Source organism: Mytilus edulis, chromosome 4 (genome assembly GCF_963676685.1).
Source record: "Mytilus edulis chromosome 4, xbMytEdul2.2, whole genome shotgun sequence".
NCBI classification, from domain to species: Eukaryota; Metazoa; Mollusca; class Bivalvia; order Mytilida; family Mytilidae; genus Mytilus; species Mytilus edulis.
This window is the reverse complement of record NC_092347.1, coordinates 11,559,806-11,580,892: the sequence shown is the minus strand read 5'-3', so window position 1 is coordinate 11,580,892 and position 21,087 is coordinate 11,559,806. Positions and strand designations below refer to the sequence as shown.

Below are 21,087 nucleotides of genomic sequence, written 5' to 3'. Positions count from 1 at the left end.
TTGTACATAACAGTACAGGGAGATAACTCTGTAAAATTAGCTGAACGTTTTTAATCACGTTCTATTGTTAAGGAAAAACAAATCTTCTCGATGATGATTAAGATGAAACCATCCCTTTGAAAATTTACGAACGACATCACGAATGAGTCGACAGTTAAAAAAGTAATATCTGGATTACAGATTACGATAAATGTGTTCCAATAATTATGAAAGGTACTAGGCTCATAATTTAAAACGCCAGACGCGTATTACTTATTGGTTTCTGGACATTTTCTTACCTGGCCTGTTTTCTCATATCATCATATCGTGACTGATCTTTTGTGCTTTTGACTTTGTAAGCCATTTTACTGTATAGACAACTAGCAAGCAGAGCACAAACTGAAATAAATACTTAATATATAGTTAATGAAATATTTATTTTTACCTTTACGTATTGTAATGATCACGATAATTAAAAACATACTACATTGTTGCAAATCAAGCGGATTCTGATCTTGCCTATGTATAATATGGGTCACTTTTTTGCCATTTTAAATGAGGTAGCGAAGCGATACACAGTCACAAATGAGGTGCCGAATATTTTGGCTTCAACGAGTGCTTCACTTATGCAACTTATTGTGCAGTAAAATTATTGTTCATGATGGCTGAATTATCAAAACAGGTTTATATTATCATCAAGATTGTTAAAGGTATGTTTAAAGGGCTATTTTGCTCTTCATCTTTAATATAAGCTTTGGATTTCAAATATTTTGGCCACGAGCATCACTGAAGAGACATGTATTGTCGAAATGCGCATCTGGTGCAATAAAATTGGTACCGTTTTTTTTTTTTTTTTACAACTTAATGGAAAAATGACGTGAAACTGAAAATAATGAATAAAGAATGACTTACGCAATTGATTTCGAGATTTCATCCAGAAAATCGAAGCCAGATTTGGTCTGTTTTCCAGAATTGCCCAGAGCAACAAATCCTCATATGAACTATTGCTCTCCCAATCTATAGTGGTACCTGTACATAAAAAAAGTGATTACAAAAGAAAAAAAGGGAGTCTTCCGAAACTGGAATCAAAATAATAATTATTTGATAAACAATTTGCAAGTATTTGTCGGTTAAGGGACAGGTCATGGTTGATTAGCTGATAGTAGCTCTGACCTTTTTGACAAGTATTGTAATTATAACAAAAATAACATAATTTGTTTTCAAATTTTAACTCTTTGACTCCCTAAAATATAGAGTTAGCAAATCTTTACCGTTTTCCAAAAGTCTGTTTTTTTTCAATTTTCCATGTATATATTGTTATGGAAATAAGTCACATTACAATTTACCAACTGTTCCACTACTGTGTATTTTAATGTTCAATCTAAACCAAGAATGAATAAATGAAGTGTTGAAAAACGCAAATTTATCTAAAATTGTTTTCTAATGTTTTATTCTAATACGCCAGATGCGCGTTTCGTCTACATAAGGATCATCAGTGATGCCCAGATTAAAATAGTTATAAATCCAAACAAGTACAAAGTTGAAGAGATTTGAGAACCCTAAATTCTAAAAGTTCTGCCAAATACGGCTAAGGTAATCTATGCCCGAGATAAGAAAAACCTTAGTATTTCATACTTTTGTAAACAGGAAATTAATAAAAATGACCATACACAAGATATAATTGATATTGAAAATTAAACTTAAACAATCAGAGAAAACCAACGAACAACAGATACACGGCACTACAATAAATGCAAACGATCGATAAATTAAGGCAACAGTAGTATACTGCTGTTTAAAAGTCATAAATCGATTGAGAGAAAACAAATCAGTGTTCCAAAATAAATCTGAGGAAAACAACGAAACAACAGAACAATGAAGTGCAGACAAAACACAAACGACAATGTAACATACAGAAAGGCTAATTTCGTAGTCAGATTAATCTCAAAAGTGAGCATAATCATGGTAAGGAATACATTTAATAACATATTTGTCCCTGTTAACTATTATCTATGAACCCTCAAAGAGTCTTAAAAAATTATGTTTTTTATTATAGGTCTCCATAAAAAAGGCTATTTTATTTTATCTAATATCCAAAATGTCAATTATAAGCATATCGTGTCTTTCAAGTGCCATGCTCCTACCCCAAAATACCGAATCATTCGATAAGAGGTTTTTTTTTAAATACCGATTAAAGTTTATTTTTCCTTCAGCTCTTTAATTTTCTTTAAAATTCCTGTCAGTATAAGTCACATCTCATATGTATTTCAACAAAACACAAAAACAACCAAAACATTTATTTATATTATATTATATTAATAACCAATGACGAACATTTGTGTCAGCTAGTTACCGACTGCTCAAAAATTAGATTTTTAAATGAGAATGCACAGAATAGAATAGAAACATTATCGAGAAGTATGTTTCATAAACTATTCCAGCAACGAGCAATACTAATCGAACAGTAATCAAAAGCGTGAAATACCGAGCTGAAAAGAAGGGACATACCTAAAGATAAAACATTTTTTGTATATAGTGTATTTACATTTTACCGTTTTAATATGAAAGAAGCAACTTTTATATTTGAATGATGGACGACTTTTAGTGTATATCAGAATAGTGTAAATAATGGTGATAGGGTCACGTCCCCCAGAGGAGATAATTAATATCTCTTTTATAGTTTTAAAAGTTTTATCTTTTAAACATAATCCAGAGGATTTTAACTGTGTGAGTAGATATTACGCCGGTTTTAGGATTGGTGGTTCTCCTGACATAAGAGGGAGTTGCAGTACAGGTAAACAGGTAAAAGCTACAAAAATATTTTTTTGTCATGCATTCGATTTCACCTCGAGAGATGCACACTCCTGATGAAGCTTACTTGTTTAGCGAAATATTGCGTATTTTTATTTAAAATCTAGTAGAACTTTTTAATGTATTAATTAGCGTGTTTAAGTTAAATTCTTAGACATTTATATAATTTTAATTCAGTAACTGTATCAGTTTATTTTCACAACTGATCCACGCTTAAATAGCTTGAATGTTGATTGTTGCTATTTTTAGACATTATATATATATATATAGGCACTTTATATTCTTCGTCCATTTATTCCTTTCTGCACCATTGTATAAAAAAAATAATCAACGTGTGGTTCGTTTGATCTCAGTACTTCATTAGTTAAAATCCGATTATGACGTCGAATTTTCTTGCTTTCCTCTGAATTTTCTATTGTAACGGCATGAAAAAAGGCGACCAGGCCTGATGACGTCACATAGAAAGAACACATCTTTTTGCAGATCATTCGAAAAGAAGGAATAAGTTTGCCTGCATAATGTTAGAAAATCATTAGAGGAACAGATTCCACCACGAAATCTCGTGTAATACGATATTTATCCACTTTCGACAGTTAAATTTTAAATGTTTAACTGTCTCGAGTGGATAAATATCGCATAACACTACATGCAGAGGTAGAATCTATATATATACAACTCGTCTAAACATCAACCAAACAATGTTAGATCTGTAGATTTTTTTATTTTTTTTTCCCTCTACGGGATTTGAACCCATGCTATTGAGATATCGTGACACCAAATCGCCTGCACTGTAGCCGTCCCGCTAGACCGCACGACCACCTTGGCTTCACAATAATAAAGCTTTATGTGGCCGTGTGTTACCTTTACTCGTAAGTTTTAATCTAGAGTCGTACTACAGTACATGATATATAAGGCATGGAGATGTTATTGTTACAGATCAGCTCAATTATCTTTAGTAAAGGATCCTACAAATTAATGCAAGTTACAGTCACAGAAAATAATTGTATTTGTAACAACGTCTGAGTCAGTGACAACTCTACAACAGATTTATCTATTGGATCACCAGCAATGATGGTGATACATGGCTGTGTACATTATGTATATACAACTCGTCTAAACATCAACCCAACAATGTTAGAACTGTAAATTTGCTTTCGCAAATATATATATATATATGCACACGTATAAAAATTGCGGTTTTTATCCAACGCAATCATAGGTTTGAACGTAGTTTTCAATTTAGACTCGTTTATATTTTTTCGTTTGGGCTTGTATCATATTTTCCCTCCGGTTTATATGATCCGTTCCTCCTATATTGACTCTTAAAATTCAAGAGTCTATCTAAAAATGAGGGTACTTTTTATATGGCTTTCCAAATACCGTTTTGATCCCTAACACCACTGAAGAAACATTTATTGTCGAAATCCGGATCTGGTGTACTAAAAAAATATTAACACCGTATGTTTGCGGCATAACATCGTGGCAACAAGTTCATTTTTTTTTCTGTTTAGTATTAAATTTATATTAAGATCCATTTTATTACATCTTGTGATCAATTTTATTTGGCAATCGCCAATGGCAGTCGCAGCAGGGTTAAAGAACATCAGTTGTTCGACCTGATAGTCAAATGCGTTTTGTTTTAATATAGTAATTCACCTTTTCGGTCTTTTGGAAAATGTTGTTTGTACTGTTTTAGACCCTTCTACAACGAAATTTGTTTTACATGCACACGTATAAAAATTGCGGTTTTTATCCAACGCAATCATAGGTTTGAACGTAGTTTTCAATTAAGACTCGTATATATAAAGAAAATTTGCGAAATCAAATTTACAGATCTAACATTGTTAGGTTGATGTTCAGACGAGTTGTATATACATAATGTACACAGCCATGTATCACCATCATTGCTTATGATCCGATGGATAAATCTTTTGTAGAGTTGTCACTGACTCAGGCGTACTTATGAATATAATTATCTTTTGTGACTGCATCTTGCATTAATTTGTAGGATCCTTTACTATGGATAATTGAGCTGATCTGTAACAATAACATCTCCATGCCTTATATATCATGTACTGTAGTCCGACGCTAAAGGTAAGGTAACACACGGCCACCGAAAGCTTTAGTGAAGACTAGGTGGTCGTGTGGTCTAGCGGGACGTCTACAGTGCAGGCGTTTATGTGTCACGATATCTCAGTAGCATGGGTTCGAATCCCGGCGAGAAAAGAACAAAAAAATTGCGAAAGCAAATTTACAGATCTAACATTGTCGGGTTGATGTTTAGACGAGTTGTAATTGAGATAATATATATATATATATATAGAGTCTATAAGAATCTACCAACCAGTAAACTTAATAGGTATTGGATCATCAAAATTGACAGTACTACACAAACAGGAAAAATTATATGAGTCTGAAAGAATGTGTAACAATACCGATAAATAGATGGAAAACAAAACACTAAAAAGTGCAATGATATTCAACACCTTTTAGTGTTTTGTTTTCCATCTATTTATCGGTATTGTTACACAATCTTTCAGACTCATATATATATATATATATATTATATATATTATCTCAATTATTATTTTTAAACGGTACTATTGACATATATAACAGATATTTGCATTAATATAAACAAGAAATATAAGTAGGTAATAGACATACTTTTTGGATATTCCAGCAGTGATTGACAAATATTTCTACTAGCTAAAATACACATTTTACTCGTTAATACGGTTATGATAGATAATTCATCAGATATTGTCTCCTTGTGTTTTTCATTGGTCAGTATCTTCCAATTTTCTCTAAATTCTCTTTCCTTTTTCGAAAAAATTTCGGTAGGAGGAGTATCTACTATTATTTTATTTAAGATGCCAATTATTTCGTCAATGCATTTCAAATCATATTCTCCTTTTTTAAGTTTGTACGCTTTCTGTAATGTTTCAACAGCTCTTTTTGATGCCCACTGAAATAAATAAATAAATTTCCCATTTTGACTTAAATTCATTTACGAGTATCTGAAATTAAATTTTTTATAGTTACATTAGATGTATGTTTTATTATAAAACGTTATTCCGATTGGCTAACATTATTCTCTGGTCATTCTGAAATCGACCTTCATTTAAACATTAATTGTAACATTCATGTTGACACATGCTTCTACAGTTAAGTGCACAGGTGAATAAAAGAAAAACTTAATAGTAATCGTGTTCTCATGATCATAACGAACAAATGTAATAATAAATAGTTGATGCTTCTTTTACTTATATCACAGGGTTGTAAAAGCGTTACCGTGTGCACATGTTTAGAGTAAAGCGATATCGCGCTTCATACGGGTGCCACATGTGGAGCAGGATCTGCTTACCCTTCCGGAGCACCTGAGTTCACCCCCAGTTTTTGGTTGGGTTCATGTTGCTTATTCATTAGTTTTCTATGTTGTGTCATGTATTCTATTGTTTGTCTGTTTGTCTTCTTTCATTTTTGGCCAGGCGTTGTCAGTTTATTTTCGATTTATGAGTTTGACTGTCCCTCTGGTATCTTTCGTCCCTCTTTCTTACAAAATGCACTTCGGTCAACGCTTTTACACCCCAATAAAGCTACAAAAAGAAGCATTCAATTCTTAATTAAAGTATAACGCTGACTGTGTCTATGTAAAGATTTCGATTGGTCAATTTGCCAGAAAGAAATGCTAAAATAATAACAAAAATCTTGCTGCTTCTGAAAGTCAAGTTGCAATCAAGGTAGTTTCTATATATTTTTTTAGTATTGTCAGATTTATACATGGCATTTCAATGCTGTCTGTATTTTTTTTTAATGGAACAATGCTGTGAAACTACGTGCAGAAAATGTATATATTTTTTTGCAAAACCAGATTTATTGTTAGCAAATATAAGGAAAATACCTACTAAAACAATAACTCAAATTAAATAATTATAGAAACGCCATCAATAATAATATACGGTTAATATTCTTAGAATCGCTTAAAAAATGCTGAATCTGAATTGAGGGGATACGAATACAGGTTAGATTTTTCTAGGTAAAGCTATAGTAAAGTGTAAGATTTCATATTGGAAATCCAAATAAGAAATTCAGGATGCTATAATAATTTTAACAAAATTTTCTATCACGTTTCAAAAATAAAGAAATAAAAAAAAAACTAAAACATATTATGCTGCAACATCATTGGCTTTTTATCAGGATTTAATTTTATAATCATATCGATGCTGAATAAACACTTAATCATAAGTCTGTTCTATGTTCGTTTGGAATTTCAACCAAGGATGAAGAACTGGATCTTCCGTCACAGTATTGGATACCTAAACTACATATGTGTCCTTACAAAGAACGGTATATTGCTTGGTCTTCCAAGTGCTCAACGAAACTTCTTTCTAAATCATCAACATCTATTTTATCAGCAATGAAAGTCGGGCTCCAAAGTTATTGTGAAACTGCCTATTCTAGAGGTGGCGTGAATCAGATGTGGATACTAAAAATTTCCAAAGATCTTTTAGAGCACATACAATCAAAGACTGACTCTCTCATCTTGCAAAAGTATTAAATCATTTGACTTTTCTACACTTTACACAAGTATTCCCCATTCCAAACTAAAAGACAAATTGAAAGAGTTGGTATTATTTGTTTCATTAGAAAGAATGGCGAGCGTAGATACAAGTATCTTGTATTTGAGAGGGATATATCGCACTTTGTAAAGAATCACTCTGATTCAAACAAAAAATTCTCTGAAACTGACATTATCAAGATGCTTGATTTCTTGATTGACAACATATGTGTTACGTTTGTAGGACGTGTTTCTCAACAGACTGTCGGAATTTCAATGGGAACCAATTGTGCCCCTCTGATTGCCGACTTGTTTCTTTATTATTATGAGGCTGACTTCATACAGGAACTTCTTAGGAAGAAAGATAAGATTTTAGCAATATCTTTTAACTTTACGTTCCGCTATACAGATAATGTTCACTAACTAAATAATACAAAATTTGGTGACTATGCTGAACAAATCTATCCCATCGAACTAGAGATAAAGGATGCTACATATACAGTTAAGTCGGCCTCATAGCGTGACTATCATCTAGAAGTTGACAAAGAGGGTCGGTTGAAAACAAAACTTTATGACAAAAGAGATGACCTGTCCTTGCGGTCATAAAACTTTCGAGCACGATTGATTGTACTCGTACTCAAGAATCAACCAATCAAATTGCTGGATTTCGCATTTCGAGCATAATTTTTGTGCTCCGAGCACTGAGCAAAGTTTTATGCATTGAAGGCCTGGGGTTCGTATTGCTTAGTCTTTATTTTTCTATGTTGTGTCATCTGTGCTATTAATTGTCTGCTTGTTTTATATATTTAGCCATGGCGTTGTCAGTTTATTTTAAATCTATGAGTCTGACTCTCTCTCTGGTATCTTTCGTCCCTCTTTGACAACTTAAAAGCAGAAGGATGTTGTATTTGTACAAATATTATTTTTCAGCTCATAAAACAAATTGATACCTTAGAGCAATATTATTATAGCTAATATTTTTTCTAGATATCACTAAATAGAGATACATTTGCATTTCTCAAACGTCTGTGAAATTACAAAGTTAATGCACCAAACGACCTCCAGAAGGAAACAAACAGCATAAAAAACAATCTAAATATTGCATATGAATTTTAATATATCTATAAGCGAAAAAAGAAGATATTTCCTTTGTTATACACATAGGACAAATATACTGAAGAATTAATTTAAACTCAAGAACGGGAAAAAGTCTTCAAAAATTACAAGGGAGACAACCTTTACTACTGAAAAATTAAACGAAGACTCTCAAATCCTTCTATTTTTATGAATTTAATGCACTTACCTTAAATACGCCTTGAAAATCAGTCTTAGCGGCTGCCATTCCATTACAGAGAAGTGTTTTCTTAAAAATGAAGTATTTAAGTTTTCAGGAAACATGTATTATAAATATATTGATTTTATTTAACACAAATAAGGTTGACTTTTTTTTTTATCTCATGTGATCAAGCGCATTCAAGTTGTTATGATAGTGTTATTATAGAAACAGCCAGAAAATAACACCCTAGTGCAACTATTAAAGTTGTCAAATAAACACTGAAATGTTTTTCTTTGCAATTACAAGAAACTATACTTGAAACTATCTTTTCGCGGTGTCTTTTTTGTTTTAGTTTAAATAAATATTAGTGTGTGTATTATCCGTCCAAGTACACGATTACGGCTAACGCAATGCATTTCATCTATTCAAAGACTTAAGTCTTTATATATTCTCGATGTGGCAAATAAAAGTATCTAGCACGAATGAAATAATCCATTCGGAAAATGTGCTTTTGGTAGCTTTTGTAAACGAATATCAAAGGTCAATAATGTCATACAACACAAAAAAATATTCTGAGGCGAAAATCATTTGCAACATGAAGACAACAAAGTGTTTTCCACTCGGTCAATGTAACGCTCAACTATTTGTCTATGGATTCCAAAGTCTGTCAAAATATTAACAGTTGAAATTTCATCCAGAAATACTTGTACACGTACAGTTGTATCCGTATTTGGACTTATTTGATCATACCATATTACACTTAATTATATTTCACGTTGAAAATATTGTTCAAAAGGATTGATTTTCGAAAAAAGACTTTCAGTGTCTTGACAAAAAGGTTTATATTGTTTCTGTTAATACATAAACTTCTAAATGTGTTATATCCTAGATGGTTTTACTTTGAATGGGTTGATACATATACAGTCATTTTACGTTTAACACAAGAAATGTAAGAATATAACATGAAATGTCTTGTTTAGACTTCCGACTATTTTTCATATAATATATATATATATATATTACTGTGGTAAATTCAAGTACGTATTATATTTAGACAATATAGTGTTTATTCACTGAAACATTTTAGTATTTAATAACCTTAAGTAAATTTGAAAATTTATTAAGTAAGAACAAGATAAGTGCAGTGATAGTATGTATGTGTCAACAATTAATGACTGAACTGAACATGGAAACTTGACCTACTTATACTTTATTCAATCTTTGTATAATAAGTTTGGTTCTGGTTAAAACACTATTGTTTACATACCTGATATATGTCGGAAACTTGATTGAAACCTATTCGAACCTTATGTTCTTCCAACAAAACAGACACATACTCATGCCTATCAGCAATAATCGCTTCTTTAAGAAGGATCTTGAAATTCTGGTGAAAATGAGAAAAATGAACAAAGAGACAAACACTTCTATTGATTTTGGATATTGAAAACACTTCATCGAGGTGTGGTTTCAGTTTTGAAAACACTTCATCAAAGTGATATTGTTTTGAAAACCTGGTTCACTGCTGGAGTGTTGTTTTTTATTTCATATTCTTGAGCACCGGTATCCAAACTATATATATTGCTACTTTAGCTAGCTTCCTAGGCCTTTATTAATAGTCACATTAGAACACTGCTTTTAAACAAATGTACCGTTTTTTATTCTATTTTTTTTCAAGGTACCATTTATCTTGTTGGTAGTATGAAAATAAGATGTGTGGGTATGATTCCCAATGAGATGACTATACACTGAAATGCAAATCAAGTGGCTGTATGCAATTATAGTCTCAAAAATAAAAGAGATAATTTAATGAGAAATAATTCAAATTAAAACATTGCGACATATTTATAACAAAACAATTTGCACACTTTTAAAATAACCAACATAGAAGCGGGTTAGTCAATGTGCACCGCATTTGAGGGTTTTTTTTCCAAACAGATAGACAATATATTACAATCATTCTTTAATTATCTGATTATTATTACCTGTGTTTTGTTTCTTTTTTCCATATCTTGAATAGTCTGGTATGCAATATAATAGAATAGTGGTAACGATGCAGGACTCAAAGTAGCTTGATATTTTTCCATAAATGTCCCTGTATTAATTGTAGATATTTGGAGGGAATTTTCTGTCACTGGTATAGAATTGTGTAAGGTTTTTTTCTTGACAACGTTATTTCTTATTCCGTTGGTTAGCGTTGGTAGTTTCCGATTACTCTCACAGGGCTGAGTTATATCCGGGTCCTCTAAAAATTTAGAAATTGCGAGTAAGCATTCATAAATGAACTATAAAGTTGTCGTAACATGTAGGAGGTTCAATGAAAACCATTTTCAAACGAGTTTAGCAATAACTTCAAAACGGCATTCTGATTTAAGCCTGAATTTTTCCAAATAAAAGCATGTTTTTTTTTTATTAATTATATTTTTTATCAAAAATACCTTCAGTTCCTTTACTCTCTGAGCTATCTGTAGAGTTGAAACGTCCGCCATTTGACAATCCATCTCTTGATATATGTGACCATCCACGAATAATTGATGTAGTTACCGAATCTGTGAAGTGTGATGGTTTAGTGTCTTTGTTTATATCAAGGATGGTTATCTTGTAAACAAAAAAATATAAAAATATTGTCAATTGCAGTTTCGAAAAAAAACCCAGTAATTCCTTCATCTATAGCGCCGCACAAATAACATGACATGAAATTACTTCAATCGAAGTACAAAATCGTAGACTAGTTTTAGTTTCTATTTTTAAAATATAAAGATTTGCACAACGATACTAATATAAGTTGGTAATATACAAAGATGATGTTATAAAATCGTTTTGACAAATATTTCGGCTTAACAAATATCCTTCGTCAGTGTCAATAATTTTAACAATACATATATGTTTATGTATATAATTCGTCTAAATAACAGCCCGAAAATATTAGATCTGCAAATTTTTGGTCTTCCCTGACAGGGATTCGTACTTACAAATTAATGTAGGATGCAGTCACAGAAATAATTATATTATAAGTACTTCTGAAACAGTGACAACTCTACTACTATTCCAGATTTTATTCATGAGATCACCAATGATGAATACAAGGCTGAAAACCCATGCTGTATATATAATCCGTCTTAATAACAGTCCATTACAATGTTAGATTTTCGCAAATATATTTTAACCTGGCTAGGATTCGAATGCATGCTTAAATCGCACTGTGCCCGGTGCGCTAACCAACTCTAACACCAACGTTCGACTAAAATCACGCTTTCGGCAAAAATATATAAACATATAATTGTATAATACAGGATTATGTAGAACCAATATATTTAGTGGAATAGAAATGAATTTTAACATGGTTTCAAATTATCTTAAAACTGACAAATTACATTACACCTCTTAAGTAAAAAAGTTAATACATAATATGTGATATAACAAGTTTTTTATAAACTAAAATAAATATTAATAGGCTATTATGTAATTGAAATTTAGATACCACATTTTATTTTTGAATTACTGTTGATTTTAATAAAAAAAAAAAGTCTCCTTCATATAGTATTATATCTGAAGTATCGGTTTACACATTTTTAAACAGTTATATTGGTTTGTTTGTGCATTTACCGATATTTATTTTCTATGAAACAACATGCTTATCATGCTTATCGACAGGTTGTATGTATCCCCATGGGCACTAATGGTGTCCCATTAATAGCAGACTTGTTTTTGTACTGTTAAGAATCACAGTTTATGACTAAACTCAGGAAAAACCCGTCGAAATTGCATTTAATTGATAAATTCAACAACAATTTTACCGTTATCTTGATATTTTTTCGTTAAATATTCAAGAATTTTTTCAATACACTGCTGAAATTTACCCCAATGAACTTACTGTAAATAGATTAAATTTGTTCTGTAATAACTATCCTTTACAGGATTTAGATATTTCGGTTTTAAACGGGACACTCCACACTAAAATTTACGACAAAAGAGACGATTTTTCGTTCCCTATTATTAATTTTCCATTTTAAGATGGTGATGTTCCTTTGGCACCATCTTACGATGTTTATATTTTACAGCTCGTTCGCTATGCCCGTGTCTGTTGTGACGTTTTTTATTTTAACGAACGCAATTTATGTCTTACTGGTAAATTACTAAACCAGGGATATCGTTACCATAAATTACATAAAACCTTTACTAAATTTTCCCATAGATATAAAGATTTGGCTTTGAAGTTTGGTTGTACCTGTAGAGAAATTATTTCAAACAGGATAGCACATCCTCATTTTTTATCACTAGTATGTTATATACATATACATATTAATGGATCTACAATCTGTCAATACCTGTAACTTGGCTTTGCACAAGGTCATGTTTTTCTCTGGCTGTTTATGACGTCTTTACACTAAATCCATTGGATGTTGGATGTGTACGGATTGATAGTTTAGTCTAAGATGCATCATTTTTTATTAGTTGTTAGTGGCTTTGAACTAGCTGTCAGATAACTGCAAGTACTCTCAGATTTGTTCATTGTGTCTTTTTGTGTCGGGATGTATAATATACCGGTCACATCCACTTGTATTTTTGTCCATCTGATGAGTTAAGCATTTTTCAACTGATTTTTACAGTTCGTTCTTATTTTGAACTGTTATACCACTGTCCCAGGTTAGGGGAGGGTTGGGATCCCGCTAACATGTTTAACCCTGCCACATTATTTATGAATGTGCCTGTCCCAATTCAGGAGCCTGTTATTCAGTGGTTGTTGTTTGTTTATGAGTTACATATTTGTTTTTCGTTCATTTTTTTTATATAAATAAGGCCGTTAGTTTTTCTCGTTTGAATTGTTTACATTGTCTTATCGGGGCCTTTTATAGCTGACTATGTGGTATGAGCTTTGCTCATTGTTGAAGGCCGTACGGTAATCTATAGTTGTTAATGTGAGTGTCATTTTGGTCTCTTGTGGACAGTTGTCTCATTGGCAATCATACCACCTCTTCTTTTTTATATATTAAATGGCTAATCTTTTCAAAATTCAAAGTGTATTCAAAATTCAAAGTGTACGATGTATATCAACAATATCGTTTTTAAACGATAGAATTAAATTTCAGGGCGAACAATCCCGAAAGAATATACATTTGAATATACAACTTGTTGATAAATATTCCGTATCAACTTCACAAATAATACACGATGGTCTTGAAGTATAGATTTTGCGTACTGACGTTGTTTATCATTTTAATAACGTGTTATATTATTCTTTTATTTGTCTTTATTATATTACTTTTACTGTTAAGTCTGTTTTTTTTAGATATCCTTTTTGACTTAACTCTGTGCTTATGTATCCCATCATACTTTGAACGACAAAATTATTTTATGATGTGACTCTGTACCTATGTATCTTAATGACAAAATTATTTTATTTATTAACAGTTCTTTTACTGTTAAACCACTTTTTTTGTGATATACATTTGACGTGACTCTGTACTCATGTATCCCGTCATACTTTGAACCACACTATTATTTTATTTATAATTACTTTATACTGTTTAGCCATTTTTTATTATATCTATTTTGCGTGACTGTATTTATGCATCCCGTCATACTTTGAGCGACAAAATCATTTCATGTCTACCTGTGCGAATTTCAATCGCGCAATTTTACACTAGTACTCAGAACCCTCCTTCCTTGATGGGTGCATTTTACATAGACAAATAAAATCGTATAATATAATCAAAATGAGGATGTTTATTTGATGTATGCCTTTTTGTGCTTCTTCGTTACATTTGTTGTTTTAATAGTGATTAATATGATAACACAATGTTGACTGCTGTACCCCTATGTTTGAAATTTTTGACTATTGTGTCTGTTTGTTTTGTTCAAGCATCGGTGACAATATAATGGAATGTGATACCACTGTCATACAAGTGAGAGGTTTAGCTAGCTATAAAACCAGGTTCATTCCAACATTTTCTACATTTTAAAATGCCTGTACCAAGTCAGGAATATGACAGTTCTTGTCTATTCGTTTTTGATGCGTTTTGTTATTTGATTTTGCCATGTGATTATGGACTTTCCGAATTGATTTTCCTCTGAGTTCAGTATTTTAGTGATTTTACTTTTTGATATATGGCTTGGTTTTAATAACAAACTGCTTTGTTTACAAAACGAAAGATGAATTTCAACTTTTTAATCAGGTGTTAATAATGATACATTTGTAACAGAAATTGTTCATTTCTACAGTTAAGTGTTACTTACCAAAAATTTGTATTCATGAATGCATTTCAATCCTGCTTTAAGTTTGTTGAGACTTTTATCTTTTGGAGATACTATTCCAAACAATATTGCTGATTTTTCTTTAATATATTTCTCAATGCTTGAATCAGAACTATCGTTTCCATATCTAATGTAAGATAAAGATATGAAGTTAATGTACATCATAAATATGCTGAAATTAGGCAATGTAACGTCAGTAAAAAAGTGAAATCTGAAAAAAATTCTGAACTCAGTGGAAAATCTAATCGGAAAGTCCCTAACCACATGGCAAAATCAAATGACGAAACTATTGCTGCTTTAATATTACGCATTATATAATTCTATATCTAATGAGCAAACGACATAAATATAGAAATATAACTTCTTCTTATTGTTCGTAAAAGGTATCTAATTCAGCAGACTTTAACATGTTTAAGAATTTGTTATGAAATTGAATTGACTTACTCCTCTATGAAACCAGCCACAAAATCCGCTGCTTTTCCAGATCCTTTCAGCAATAGAACTGGTAGATCACTTTTAAGAACCTGAACTATTGCGTCTACTGTATATAAGTCGCCCTCGGCGACAACTGTTAGAACGGGCAATCTCCAGATAACTGTAATAAATCAAACATTTAAGAATAAAGTGTCTTTTCTAATATTCTAAAATTATTCGTTGTTGGGTACATTCATTAAGAGTTACACTTCCTTTTAGAATAGGATGACATTTTTGGGGTGCGGATTTGAAAACGGAAATAATAAAAAAAAAAAATATTCGAAATACACACCGAAATTAGATGTATCCCTAAAACTTATTGTACAAGTTGTGTTTGACATAAATTTATAATTGAGATTTCTTCATGGTTCTATACTGTTTCAGGTTTGTTGTTTATTACAGATTGTAATCTACTAATATCTAATGTGTATGCCTATTAAACCAGCTAGGTACTTATGTTTCTCTAAAAATTTCCAATATATATATATTTACTTAAGTACTATGCAGTTTGTATTGTAATTCCTTAGAGAGAATTAAGCTCATATACTTCTTGCATTGCCGTCACATTGTGTGCAAATGTGTTTCACTATGTTAATAAAAAAAAATATGATAAAGATTCATTTTGCATAAGCTAACGTCTGAAAGCTTCAGGAAATTTTTTTAAAGACATTTATTGTTTAAATCTACTTACGAGCTTTATTTTCTTCAAGTGTCATAAACTTTATTTCTTTTTCAGCAATGATTTTCATAGTTTGAGCGTGAAACATGGCAAATATCGTCTTTTTACCTAAAGCACGTTTCAACTGTATCTGAATAAAACATTTCGTAAGTGTAGCTTTTAATTGTATTAAAAAGGTTTTCTTTCAAATTAAAAAATACAAATTGTAAGGTCATTATGACCAATGAAAGGTACAAATATATATGAAAATCGAAAATAGTACAATACATGTACAAACTGTCAATTACAACTAAGTTATTTTTTTTAAATAGCCGTTTGTGTTCACCAAGTATATAAGTAATCCCTCACAAATCGTTATAATGTTATTTCCTTTTTTCAAAATTTCTTCGTCTTCATAATTTGTTTCTATTGGTTAAATTTTTATATCCATGCTTTTTGCTTTTGATGTTTCTTTCTTATTTATCCCTCTAAATCGTGATTCTTGGTTATTACTACATATATTGTAGTCTAAATGCATTTTGTCAAATTGAAACTAAAATGGTGCTTTCTCGTCGTCCAATGGTTCCTCTATGAATGAGCATCCAAGAATATTGACTGGTGGTAGATGCGCTTAATGTGTTGAAGAGGTTGATATAGTACGTAAGGTGTAAAACAGGTAGAACTTACTGATCAACAACTGCTGGATATTTGGAAATAATTTTCTTATCCTTTCCAAAGTTTCTTATCATTGAACTTAGCTTTCATAAAACTTATTTGTCTTTTTTTCACGCCTTTCATCCAACAAATTTGTCTTCCAATATAGTAATATCCTACTTGCATTTGTATTCTCATATACTTGCACCCGGTATGATAATTAGAGATAACTGGGATGTTCTTTTTAAAAAAATAAAGGGGCATGTCCTCAATATGAACCAATAATGACAACAATGAAATAGGAACAAACCATAGCTTTTTGTTTTTAAGACTCACTACTGATTTTAAGTTGACCTTAAACTTGTTATCTTCTGGTACATTGTCTGCTTTTTCATCTTCTCGTAAATACCATAAGTCATCTATTGCTTCCTTCACAATGGAGCTTATTCTTTCAGTTGATCCTTTGTATAATATTAAGTAATCTATTAAATAGAATATTGAGTTGTTATGGAATGTTATGAAAACTGAGATAAACCGTCGATTCAGACATAAACCAAATATCACTATTACGATAATTATTACATATAACAAAGATACTGGCGTCTAATACATTGCTTATTCTGAATAAAAAGATGAGGTATGATTAACTTTCCATGAGAGACCAAATAACACAAAAATTATCATCTTTTTTATTTTCCCTTGGTTTTGTAAGTTTATTTTTGACTTATGTATTTGAATGTTACTTCGATATCTTTCGCCTCTCTTTGGTGACTATTCCAGAAAATAGGTAAAGTAGGAGCAAGATATAACAAATGTGGACACTTAACAAAGCGAGGCTGTTCGTTCATTCAGATTGAAATTCAAAAATAATGATGTACAAAGAACACCGTTTCTAGAAGCCCGAGATTGGGGATACTTCATTCTACCTATACGCAAAACATTTCCAGCAGACCTTAACTCATCGACAATCCTTTAAAACCTAACATATAACCTGATAGTTAAGATTTTGTCATTTACATTTTTCCTACTGCCTTCAGAAACATGGTTATGAAGTTTATTTGACCAACGGTAACAAAAAGACATGGATTTTAACAAATTCTTCCGATTTTTCTCAAAATCTTATCAGAACTAGACTATTTCAATACGTTACATATAATTACAGGTATGTGTTTCTTTGAGGGAAAAAAAACTTTATAGTTATGAAGAAGAGCGACGGAACTAGAAACTACATAAGTTTAACGTGTACCATAATTATCACGAATCGTTTGACTGATACAGTTGGCCTTGTTCTTAACTCACTAGCCACTTGTTAACGTGGTCGTAGATTTTGGATAGCAGGATTTATTATAATTAAGCGATTGTGTCCGATTACTGACTGTGAAATTTTGACTCAGTGTATATTTTCATAGCGTGTGGAGCATGGATAACGAAATACGTCTACCTAGTCAAAGCACCCAGTTGTTTTGATTCTTTTAAAGTTCTTGAATTTAGTATCATTTTGATCATGTTGATACATTTTTGATAGTTGAATATTTTCAAAATACTATTGCCTCAGAGAATAACACTGAAATGAAGTAAAACAAGTGTGAAATACCTTTAGCACCCTTTGCAGTGGCTATTATTCCAGTTTTCAATACAGGTATTAACCAAGGCTTCGGAACAAAACTACTAGAATCACCAATTATTGACAAAACTAGTTTCGGAGGTCGCGATCGTCCTCGAAATAGTTCATTTATCAAAGCTGTTTCAAATGATTCATTTACATTTGATGCATTTTCGTGATTCTGATTCAGTATTGGATTGGTATTTGCCATTTTTCCTGTCTGTTAACAGTCCAAATTTCCTGGCTTTATCACTGGTTCGGTAATATTTTTCGTATCTTTCGATATCTAATTTGATCTGCCATATCTGTATAAAAAATATACTATCAAGGTTTTATAAAAAATAATTTATTATACTTGGCAGTTAACTGGGTTTTTTTTCAATTCAAGATTAAATATCATGGTGTCGTTAGTTTGTTGTCGACTAATAAGTTTGAATATCTCTATATCATTGTTTGCCTCTCTTCATTGAGATTGTTTTGATATTTTGATATGATCCGTACTTTTATTACTGTATGGGTGTCAGTATGAGTATCGTTCAAATCATGTCTTGAGCTTGAAAACCTGTACAAAAAGTATTATAAATTGAACATTACAAATTGAAGATAATTTTACACATGCATAAAGACACCCTTGTAGATTTCGAAAAAGAGCAGGCTAATGCCACTACAAGGCAGCACTCGCACCCTTAAAGGGGAAAGGGATTTTTATAAGTTGCAATAACTTCTTTCCCAATCCACTATAAATGAATATGTTTAAACTAAACATGCATAAAATAAAAAATATCAAAATGTAATTCAGCCCTAGTTATCATTGCTAAAGTTAGTTTTGATACAATATCGAAATTTACACGTTTTTTTGTGAAATTTAGCATTTAAAAGCAGCTAATTGTAATTAAAGAAACCCTGTTGATTTGTATATTCTCGCGCTATAATTCTCTTTTTAGTTTGTTAATAGACATTACATGGATTGTATTCTATAAAATAGAATACACTTCCAAAATGCAGTGAACTAGAATAAATCCCATTGAAATTTTCAACTTTCCAGTAACTAGTCGGTCCGCTAGTCACAGTGCAGGTACGAGGGGAAAACTATGATGGAAAAATGTAAACACGTGCTCTTGGAGGTAAATAAAAATTAAAAATTCTTATACAACAAATGACATTATCGTTTATCAAAGTCAAGATCCAGTAAACTTCGGCAACACACTTGAAAGTTAATCACTTGCGACCACTGAATGAAATATTATGTGTCGATAATACATTATAGATGTGTATTAAATACTTTTTTTTTAAACGTACATGCAAGACTTTTTTTTTAGTTAAGGCATGCATTGGTTCAATGATTTCGTCAAAATTCAAATTTCACGAAACTCGTTTAATATGTCTTCTATATTTTTGCCATTATGAATCTGATATTGTAAAATGCTGTAAACACAAATTTGTCCTAACCTTTTTTTGCTTGTTTTTGAATGTTATGAGTCGTTGATATTGAAAACAAGGATGATATGAATCAGAAATTTGAAGTAATCATGTTGTCTTAGCCACTACAACACACGACATTTAGGGGGAGGTAGGCGAATTCTCAAGCCGGCTTATAGTATGGATATTGAGCAGGGGGGCCTGGAATGATCCTCCAGATTTCGGGGGAAGCAACTTAACTTGTGTGATCAATTCAGCCTATTGTTTTTTTTAACACAGTTCCCGAATTTTCACAGGAATTTCGCATATATCTTGCAAATGTGAACCTGCTATCATGAAATATTTGATGATTTTTTTTTACAAATTTCTTTTAAACGTGGAAACTGATTCGTTTTTCATGATAGTTCATGAACGAGGGTACATTTTTCGAATTAGCTCCGCCACGGTTATCAACCCATATCCATGAGACACAATGAAGGCACACGTGTTGAAGGCATGAATGAACCTGCTATCATGGAAATATTTACATTTCATATTTCAATTATTTATATATTAAAAAAAAGGGTCTTTTGTTTATTTTGAGTTAATCTGTTTTTAATTATATTTTAAAATGATAAAATATGATACTTAACATATTGATTACGTTGAATATGATATCATTGATTATATCAAAGTCGCGTATTAATCTGAATTGTGGCTTTAAATACTGACGTTTATCTCGACATATTATCATGTTTAAAATTAGTGCATTCAGTATTATTCAATTGTTTATAAACTCATCATACACCATACGTACATCATCATTCAATTGCGCAACAATGCATTTCGTTCAACACGCGTTCAACATACAGTCATGTCTAACATTTCGTGCTTCATTCGTTTGGCCAATCTCTGATCTAAATGCGGGTATGTGTTGTGAAAACTGTATCAACAGTGGTTTTTAAAACCAAAAAGTATGAACAAATAAAAATAGTAACTGACAGAGTCAAAGTACGTTGTTGGCGGTGAAATCAAATGATTATTTCAGTTATAAGGGATATTATCATACGATATAGAAAGTTCCAATGCTCATTTTCTCCTATAGAAATAATGCAATTTTCGACCATTTCTGCATTTGAAACGTGTCTACTCTTGCAATGTTAGACATATAGTATTGTCATTTTTCATGTACATAAATTATAAAATACTGGGGTCACAATTGAACCATCTTAATTAGGAAACTTCGAATAATAACAAAAATGTATATAACTCACTTGTCGATGTGAAACAAACCTCTCCTTCTGTAAAACAACAAGATTTAAATATAGTACATGTTAATTAAAGTTAGAGATCACTGCAAAAGATAAACGTTGTTGTTTTATTCGTGACCTTTAAATAAGAACGATTTAAATGAATTGTGC

At 31.4% G+C, this 21,087-nt stretch overlaps 1 protein-coding gene across 2 annotated transcripts in view; it reads right to left on the bottom strand.

Annotated features, from left to right (window-relative positions):
• Nucleotides 1-21,087, bottom strand: part of LOC139518952 (transient receptor potential cation channel subfamily M member 1-like) — a 35,144-nt gene extending 14,057 nt beyond the window's left edge. Inside the window, exons 1-13 of one of the 2 annotated variants that reach the window (XR_011663489.1) lie at nt 20,941-21,046; nt 18,260-18,573; nt 17,002-17,147; nt 16,045-16,162; nt 15,324-15,474; nt 14,862-15,006; nt 11,063-11,222; nt 10,610-10,869; nt 9,895-10,011; nt 8,655-8,714; nt 5,458-5,758; nt 892-1,008; nt 279-378 (exon numbers count right to left, since the gene is read on the bottom strand). Coding sequence is in view for 1 of the 2 variants with exons in the window: in XM_071310647.1 (XP_071166748.1) it covers nt 279-378; nt 892-1,008; nt 5,458-5,758; nt 8,655-8,714; nt 9,895-10,011; nt 10,610-10,869; nt 11,063-11,222; nt 14,862-15,006; nt 15,324-15,474; nt 16,045-16,162; nt 17,002-17,147; nt 18,260-18,479 (1,895 nt within the window). In the remaining variant the exon portion in view is untranslated. Of the gene's footprint in view, nt 1-278; nt 379-891; nt 1,009-5,457; nt 5,759-8,654; nt 8,715-9,894; nt 10,012-10,609; nt 10,870-11,062; nt 11,223-14,861; nt 15,007-15,323; nt 15,475-16,044; nt 16,163-17,001; nt 17,148-18,259; nt 18,574-20,940 lie in introns of both variants that reach the window. The other variant, XM_071310647.1, reaches the window with a different exon arrangement.